General features: G+C 33.0%; 1 protein-coding gene across 1 annotated transcript; it reads right to left on the bottom strand.

Annotated features, from left to right (window-relative positions):
* Positions 1-835: 835 nt before the first annotated feature.
* Positions 836-5,190, bottom strand: LOC21389782. Its single transcript, XM_010093731.2, has 5 exons — positions 4,784-5,190; positions 3,950-4,080; positions 3,380-3,505; positions 3,049-3,176; positions 836-1,375 (listed from the first exon to the last, which is right to left on the bottom strand). The coding sequence occupies exons 1-5, from the start codon at positions 4,986-4,988 to the stop codon at positions 1,069-1,071; spliced, it is 897 nt and encodes a 298-aa protein (XP_010092033.1). The 5' UTR covers positions 4,989-5,190; the 3' UTR covers positions 836-1,068.
* Between the last annotated feature and the right edge of the window lie 3,987 nt (positions 5,191-9,177).

The raw sequence follows: 9,177 nt of genomic DNA, 5'->3' as shown, positions 1-9,177 counted from the left end.
TATATAGTAATATTTTTTTATTATATTAAATATAATAATAAATATACATTATATTGTAATTATATATATTATATTATACTATAATATAATATAATTGTTATTTTTAATTATTTCCGTTATTATTTTAATAATATTATTATATTCTATATCATAATTATATAATATATTATATAATAATAGTTTGTTTTATTATATTAAATATAATAATAAATATATATTATATTGTAATTATATATATTATATTATAGTATAATATAATATAGTCATAATTTTTAATTATTCAAAACAATTCAACCTTATAATTTACCATACGCTATTACACTGATTTTGAAACCAACAAAACTACTATAATTATAATTTACCAAACATTCAGCTGCTTTTTATAACAGCTGTTTTTTTTTTAACATAGCTGAAAGTAATTTTTCTAAAATCTATAGCACTACCAAGTTTCAAGTTTCATAATTGTATGTAATCCTATTCTTTTCACCACAAGTTTTTCACGCAAAGGTTTTATTAAAAAAATAAAATAAAATAAAAACACGTGCGACTCATAGTAGTTTGTTTGACTAATTTTTACAAGTTTCCTTCTCTTCGCGTGCTGGATATCCTATTCAATTTCACAAGTTTCTTATCGTTTTTCATTATTGTTTATTATTATTATCCTTTTCCTTCTCTTCGCGTGCTGGATATCCTATTCAATTTCACAAGTTTCTTTTTTTCATTATTGTTTATTATTATTATCCTTTTTTTTTTTTTTGGTTATGGTGAATGATACATTTTTTCTACTTTCTAGCAATATATCGGGACTTAATAGGGAAGGGAAATATCAATGAAGACCAAATTTTCAAGAATTTTTTGTACAATTTCTTATTTAGGACAACGATCCCAGTACAAACCCTCTTCTTGGCTCAACGTTATTCTATTCTATCTATATCATCAGTCATCACCGAGTACAATAAGCAACAAATTGTATATCTACGAGTTCTTTATGCAATTACAACACTGCAAATTCAAAGATCCCGCAAAGGGAAAAAAGAAACAGCACTTTGACCATAAAAACAGTGCTGCCTAGCTGTTGAAAATTGTGAAAATCTCCAAGAGGCCAATCCTTTTCCCATACTGGACAGCCAGCCAAGCCATAACAGAGAAGTATACAACAAGGAAGCAAGCGCGGGTGAAGGTGATTCTAAGAAAAGCTCGCAGAAGAGATTTCGCAGCGGAGAATAGTGAAGACTTCAGTTGTCGCAGGAACACAACGAAGGTGATCGAGATCAAGGAGGTTGAGAAACCAACGAAAACTCCAGCCAGCACATCCCACCTCCAATGCTTTGATTTTTCCCGGCTTAAAAGCCAGGACTGTAGCACCTTCACCGATCTGAGAAAACAAGCGCACTTTAACAACAATTGTACATTTAGTGCCAAGACAGTAAGATGAAACCTCCTCAACACAAATCGTTGCTCTCGTCGATGCTATATGTAAAAGTATTTCTCACCATCTTTTCTGGCAACAATAATTTTCAAGAACAAGTTATAATTCCTCCAGACTATACTTCACAGTGAGACTATCACGGTATTCATTATAGAGAATTTACTTACATTTAACCTTCCATTTATTAAATTGTTTCGCAATGAGATAGACATACTAAGATTATACATAGGTATCAAAATATTGGAGACCCTGTATCAGCTCACGAGCACTAGCAATGCATTAAAAAATGAAAAATACTGGGATACCAACTCAAATCCCAACTCTTATATACCAACTGATGTGGCATGTGAATTGTCATTTTTCTATTGGTGGGTATTTAAAACATTACCACGTCAATTAATGAAAGAGATTGCATCTACCAATAAAAAGATGACAACTCACGTGCTACATCAGTTAGTACACAAGAGTTGGGATTTGAGTTGGTGTCCCTAGCATTACTCTTAAAAAATTGGTTAAGGTAAGCGCCGGCAAAAAAAAAAAATGGGGGGGGTTTTTGGGGGGTGCGCGGGGGGCGGGGGCTGCTAAAATAAGCCTTAAAGTTGCCCAAATGTATATTGGCAATAACCCGTTAAACAGTACATCCAAGAAGAAAAGACTGCCGGATTCCAACAGTATATGATGCCTTTACAACTGCAAATGCAATCTAGCAGTGTACAAGAATAACTATATTTATAACCCATATTTCAAACTAGTATTGATGTTTGTACCGTTCTTAAGTCCTTTCTCTCCAAAAAAATCAACTCGCCATAGTTATCTCATTATAAACGATGAATAGATAACTTAATCAAAGAAGCAAAGTCAAAGGATCTGGGTACCATAAGGCACAAAAAAGATAATACAATAATTCCAATATGTAGATGCAGTCTGGCAATAACGTACACACACTAATAAATTTTGCCAGACATTCTTTACTATTCATATATATTGCAACCATTCTTTGAACAAAACATTAATATTATTAATTAATCCAATAAAGAATAAACCCCTTCTACGAGACTATTACATGGTTTATCGTATGCTAAACTGCTTCAATATTATTTCAAGGTTCTATTCTTTCTTCTATAGAGTGAGATGCGTCTAGGGGGATATCAAATGAGTATATTCCCATCCCAAATTTCTTTTGTAATATTTGAAATTATTAGTAAGTACCAGATATGTCCACAAAGCAAATTATACGTATCAGTATCCAAGACATAAAGCTTTCTGTACTTCACTGTAGAGCAAAACTGAGTTGTATTACTACTTACTAGTGGTTCTCTTGGAGCAAAACGGCAGCATTTCCTCCATAAACCCTTAACCATATTAATCAAACTAAAATGTGGAATACCATTTTCAAATCGTGAAACGAGAATATGATTCCATATGTACTCGGGGATCTGAACAGGACCAGTTTTCCAATTCTAAGCTAAGATGTTCATCTTAACAGGCTAGAAAAAAGAACTCGTGATCCCCAATTTATGGTACTGATAACACTAGCATATCTTTGCAACTAATCTGTCTCATGCAACGATGACCGCTACATGATATAAAACCAAATGGTTAAAATAACCTAAACTCACAGGATTGAATATCTCTTGATCATCTCAAAGGTCGATGGATCATTTGCTTGGCAACTGAAAAATCCATCATCTGGTAAGCTTACTTTGGGAATTCCATGTGTGTACCAGCAGTCATACGTTTCATTCACCTAACCATAAAAGGTGACAAGAACATAAGCAGTTCAGAGTTTATCAAAGAAATAGGAAAAAGCAGTACCAAAAATCCTTCAACCATAGCTTAGGTAAGGTCCAGCTTAATTAAAATAGATATAAAGAAATTTATAATGTAATAAATACAATGAAAGTTCACCAAGTAGCACATGACAATGAGAAACAAGCCTGGTAATTTTACCTTGAATTTATCTTTGTTCAACCAGGCCGCACCGAAATTAGGTCTGCAGTTTAAAGGAAGGGCCTCATTTGGAGCCTCCGCAGATGCAAATCGATTGACACCTGATGACAGATCCTTATATTCCACCTGCAATCAAACATGTTAATTTAATTTAAGAAATAATTAAATAAATAACATGCATGAGAAAACTCCTTAAAAAAGAATATAAAACCCATATGCTAGCAATAAAAAGGACAGACGGTGACATACATCTTAAGGTTACCCATAACACCTCCAATAGAATTAAGTTGCATAATGCATAACTCAAGTAACCCATCTACTATATGTATGTGTACACACACACACACACACACACACACACACACACACACACACAAACATACACATGCATATAAAACTATCTTCGGGATGCTAACACAATGCGAATATAAGAAGCACGAAATATATCTTTGCCATAATTCTCTGCAAGAAGTTAGATATAGATCTTAAAAGAGAACAATGCTGCAAAAATTCAAAAAATTCAAAAAAATAAATAAATAAAAAGTGTAGGTAAGGTTATGGTACTGTAACCTTAAACACGGAAGCCCAATAATAATCATAGCGACAGCGAAATTTATTTTTCCCAAAAGGGTAAAACACATGCTTGGCTTTGTAGTTAAGTAGCCCGAGTTCGCAGACTTTGGATGACCTAAGATCCACACCTGTAAAAGAAAAGGTCAAGTTTACAATTTGATTGAGATTTTAACGTAACATGCAATAGAAGATTAACAACAGAACTTAAACTGAACCCAGCAAAATGCAGTCATATAAACACAAAAAAAATTAAACTGTATCAGGATGTAACAGTATGATCTACAATGATTTTTGGGCAATTTCTATTTCCATTCGGTGGTGCTTAAGAACCAAATAGCCAAGTCATTAGTTATTTTCACTCAATAACACGAGCAACTGATTACAAAACCGCAACCGAAAAACAATAAAAATGCAAAATAAAAAAAAATGCCAATCAGTGATGTCACATAAGTATGCATATAATAAGTTTTTGTTTGTTACAAATAAATTGGTAAGATTGTTAACTACCACAAAAACAATTTTTGATAACTCAGACTCGGAAAGTTTCACACTCAGAAAAAAAATGAAAAACAAATCTTTGTTATTTTCTTCACTCTTTTTCAGAATATGTTGTTTATTTAAATCAATCAATAAATTCTAAAATTTTTGGTTGCAATTATTAAGAATTATTTGGCATCATAGACTATATCAGCTTTGCACAAAAAGAACCAAGCTCTTCCCTAATCTTATTTTCCTTCAAAACTCATCGAAATTTCTCGGCGGCCAAACACATCAAAGGTGAACTCCAAGAAAGACTAAGAAAAGGGGAAAAAAAAAAGGTTCGAAACTCACTGCTGGAGACGATCTTGCACTGGGAAGGCACCGAGATCGGGCTGGAGACTGAAGAATTGGCGAGAAAAATTGCTACGAGGCCGACGAAGAAGGAGAGGACGAAGAACGAAAGGGTATGGAGAATGAGAGCGAGAGACCAGCGGAGTATTAGGAAGGGGAAGTTTCGCTTACTCGCTCTGGTCTCGTAGTCGTCGTCGGAATCCATGAAATGGGAAAATCCGAAGCCGCTGGAGGGATTATCGCGAATTGGTGGAAGTACGAGGGCTTTTCTGCAATTTTCCGGTCACCGGAACCATTTATCCGGCGACCGGCTTGGATTGTCAACGAAGAGGTCAACAGGAAAGAGAGAGAGAAGGGAGGAGATATTTTTCACTTGGGTCTTTCTCTTCTTATTCCCTCTTTTTTTTTTTTTTTTTTTTTTCCTCTTGAAAGGCTAATCATTTGTCTTAAATGGGTTATTGTGCAGTGTAGCACGGTGATTCGGCCAAAAAAAAAAAAAAAAAAAGCTAATTAGACTGACGCCTTTTATATTTTATAATAACAGAGACGCCCTCCCTCTTAATTAAAATTAATCATATCAACATTCCCTAATCTTTTAAAAACATTACAGAGACACCTCTATGTTAATTGACCGTGAAAATTAAAAACATTACAGAGACACCTCTCTTAATTGACCATGAAGATTGATTGAAATTTAACTGTTAAATTTTTTTAGACTCGTTTAATTCGTTGATTTAAGTTTTTATTCAAGTTAAAATGTGACTTTATGAAAGAACTTTTAATTGTCATAAAAAAATTAGATATGACTTTTTATAAGAATTTTTAACTATAGCAAAATTAAAATTGAAAACTCAAATCAGTAAAATGAACGAGACCTTTAAAATTCCAAAAATACCGTTCCATGCATCAAAAAACATTTTTAGTAATATATTGTTAGAAAATACGGTATCGAGTGCGCAGCAAAATTTTTAAAAAATTTAAATTAATGCCAAAACCAACCAAGAACATATTCATGATGCTATATACCACAAATACTAAAGATCTAAATCATACCTTTAGAGATTTAAGAAACAACACGTCTGACAGATCAAATCGTTCCAAATAGAAACCGAAAGAGCCTCAACCAACTAGTATTCTTTGCTATTCTCGTTTTTATGATCGGAGTGCGGGTGGACACACGTCATTCAATCTCCTCTTGGTATCATTGAACTCCTTCCAACCACAAGAGAGCCAAAGGAAAAATCATTTTTGAAAATTAAATAATTTTTTCTCTCAAGAATCTTTTGCCAATTGCCCCTAAAAAGTCTCTCAAGTGATCTAATGATAATGTGACTTACCGGGCTATTTATAGTGTTTTTAGAAGTCATATACCTGTAACAATTAGGTTTTCCAAAGTTTATCTCACTTACTGAGTCGGTTTCGTCTCGTCAGCATGCACTACGCGTTACAACCGGACGACTGGTGACAGAGACGTTATAGCTCACCGGTCAACCCTTCCTTTATGAACCGGTCGACTGGACCGGTCGACCTGTCTGAACTAGAAAAATTTGTTTTTCTAGTTTTTCAACACGGGAAACTTGCACAGAGCCTCAGTTTTGATTCAAGCAACCTAATAGAGAAGTTGTCTGATCAAAACAGTCATATAATAGTCTACCTATATTAAATAACTATCAATACAATAATTCAACCAATTTATCTAGAATTAATTTAACAATTAATCCACCCGATAAATTACTCATGAATTAAACAACCCAAAACATTAATTCAACAAATTTATCTAGAATTAATTCACCCGATAAATTACTCATGAATTAATTAACCGATCTCATATTAACTTTGAACCTCTTTTACGGAAACAACACAAGTTACCAATATGTAGGAAATATGTTGTATCGTTACAGGAAATTGTGTGAGCTAGCAAAGGGACTCGATGGACATATATAAATCAAGCTCTTATAATCACAACGCTACTTGTAAACTAACAAATCCGTCTCATGATTATAAAACTCTAGCACTACTTCACTAAAAGCCTAGAGCTGCACTCTCGATTTGTATCTGAATAGCTCTCGTCCATTACTCAATATATAAGTGTATCATCCCCATAAAATATCCATAATCAACTTAAGGTCAAGTTCTGTTTTACCTTTCCGATTACATTTATCTTATATTCCATTACCACTCCATCAGAAAATTACTATGCATAACTCCTTATAAGAGCTATGGATTCCACTATCTATGAATAACAAATCTACGCATACACGAGTCATACCCCTAATGTGCCGGTAAACGTACCTTTTCATAATATCAGGATATCTCGTTTTGGTACATCAAAGGATACAAGTCAAGCATACGGGTTCATTATCCATCTCATGATTAAAATGACCACATATAATTCGTCAAAAGTGAATTGTTTTATACAAACAGAATTATTAATTAAAATAATTCAACTTTGGTCCGACCCAATATAGATTTCACAACTAGAAACTATATCAATGTCTCTACCCATGGAGACCCACCTCCAACGACCAAGACATGCCGTCTCCGATAGGAAGTAGACAACATAACAATCTTAACATGAATAAAGCGCCCAACTTTATTCCCTCGATTGTGGATCATATGATTTAGACTATCATCTTTAGATTCCTGTCTTCCGCATGTTCTTCTCATTACCTGCATGACTTAAAGATTTAGAATGACAGTTTCAAACTTTCAATTTGCTTATCATACATTCAACTAATATGAACATAAAGAAGACAATACATGGATATATAAAATAAATAAATCTTTATTAATAGTCAAAATGTCTCAAAGAATATTGTTACATTTATTTCTAAGGGTATAAACGCTAACATATATGTCATTGAAATTTTTTTTTGGCCTTTATTTAGCATCAATAAATGAGTTTAATTTATTTCTACACAATTTTAACCTTAATTTTCACTCAAATAGTAAAAAAAATGTTTTCTCTTGTTTATTTTTTTCCCTGAAGTCACTTTTTAATAATATAAATGTTCAGTAGACTGGAAAGTTGAATTGCTCTTCAAAGTTAGGATCACCAAAATAGGCATGATATTAAAATTTAAATATATATTAGTTATTTTAATTTTATCAAACAAATGCTTATTTTAATTTCAATTTTGAGGAAAAAATTGATGATAAATTAACAAATTTGCAATTTCCTTTTTGTTGAAATGAAAATTTTGTAAATTTGCTCCTCACTTTAACACAAACTTAGAATAATAATAATTATTAATATAGAGATTGGAAATAATGTCTCAAATTCCATTGAATAAAGATGAGGTATATATACACGTACAAGATGAGATTGGGTTGTTTTCCCAATCTTAATTAATAGACAATCAAATATTCTAAATCTAGCTAATTGCCTAATCTATGGGATTTGTTGTCAATTCAAATTATTTACAAAACCTAAATAGGAAACTAATGAGATAATTACAGAAATACACAATTAAATAATTAATAAATTAATTCCTCTAATATGCCTCCTCAAGATAGAGCTCCCGTGGAGAGTCCAATCTTAGTCTTCAAAGTTGAAAGCAAGTGCCTGCAATAGGCTTGGTCAAGACATCGGCTAATTGATCTTTTGAGGATACATGGGTGACACGTAAAGCTTGACTTTGTACTTAATCCCAAATAAAATGATAATTAATCGCAACATGCTTCATCTGTGAATGGAAGACATGATTGGAACTGTTGGAAAATTAATGGCATCGAGTGCGCAGCGAAATTTAAAAATTTTAATCAACGTCAAAGCCAAACAAGAACATGTTCATGATGCTATATAACATAAATACTAAAGATCTAAAACATACCTTTTTGAGATTTCAGGAAACTGCACGTCTGACAGATCTAAGCGTTCCAAACAGCAACCGGAAGAGCCTTAACCAACTGGTCTTCTTTGTTATTCTCGTTTCCACAATCGGTGTGCGGGTGGGCACACGTCGTTTAATCTCCTCTAGGTATTCTTGATCTCCTTCCAATCACAAGATAGCCAAAGAAAAAATTGTTCTTAAGAATTAAACAATTTTTCCTCTCAGGAATCTTTTATCAATAGCCTCCAAAAAGTCTCTCAAGTGATCTAATGAGTAATGTGACTTAATAGGCTATTTATAGTGTTTTGAAAGTCATACTTGTTGGTTGCCGAATCGAATCCGGCTGCAGAAGCGTGGTGGTGCGGGGAAAGGCGGATCGTGTATAACAAAAATTTTCACAAAACCTTTGAGATACTCTATAGATTATATTAATTTATACACGAATAAATTAATCTCATTAATTCATTTATTAAGAACTCAATCAGAAAAAAATACCTGGAAGCCGACTCGGATGATAACTTGAGTTCTTTGACCACGAACAGTCCTTGCTCAAATCTTTGT

The sequence above is a fragment of the Morus notabilis genome, unplaced genomic scaffold (genome assembly GCF_000414095.1).
Source record: "Morus notabilis unplaced genomic scaffold, ASM41409v2 Scaffold1026, whole genome shotgun sequence".
NCBI lineage: Eukaryota > Viridiplantae > Streptophyta > Magnoliopsida > Rosales > Moraceae > Morus > Morus notabilis.
The sequence above is the reverse complement of the archived record's forward strand: the minus strand, read 5'-3'. Positions and strand labels throughout refer to the sequence as shown.

What these genes read in the sequence shown, in the direction of transcription:
- LOC21389782 (XM_010093731.2), bottom strand. Translation starts at nt 4,988, where the DNA reads ATGGATTCCGACGACGACTACGAGACCAGAGCGAGTAAGCGAAACTTC. An exon ending in GTGCAAGATCGTCTCCAGCA is followed by an intron (nt 4,081 to 4,783) that starts GTGAGTTTCGAA and finishes TTTCTTTTACAG; the next exon opens with GTGTGGATCTTAGGTCATCC. An exon ending in ATCAAGAGATATTCAATCCT is followed by an intron (nt 1,376 to 3,048) that starts GTGAGTTTAGGT and finishes TTGTTTTCTCAG; the next exon opens with ATCGGTGAAGGTGCTACAGT.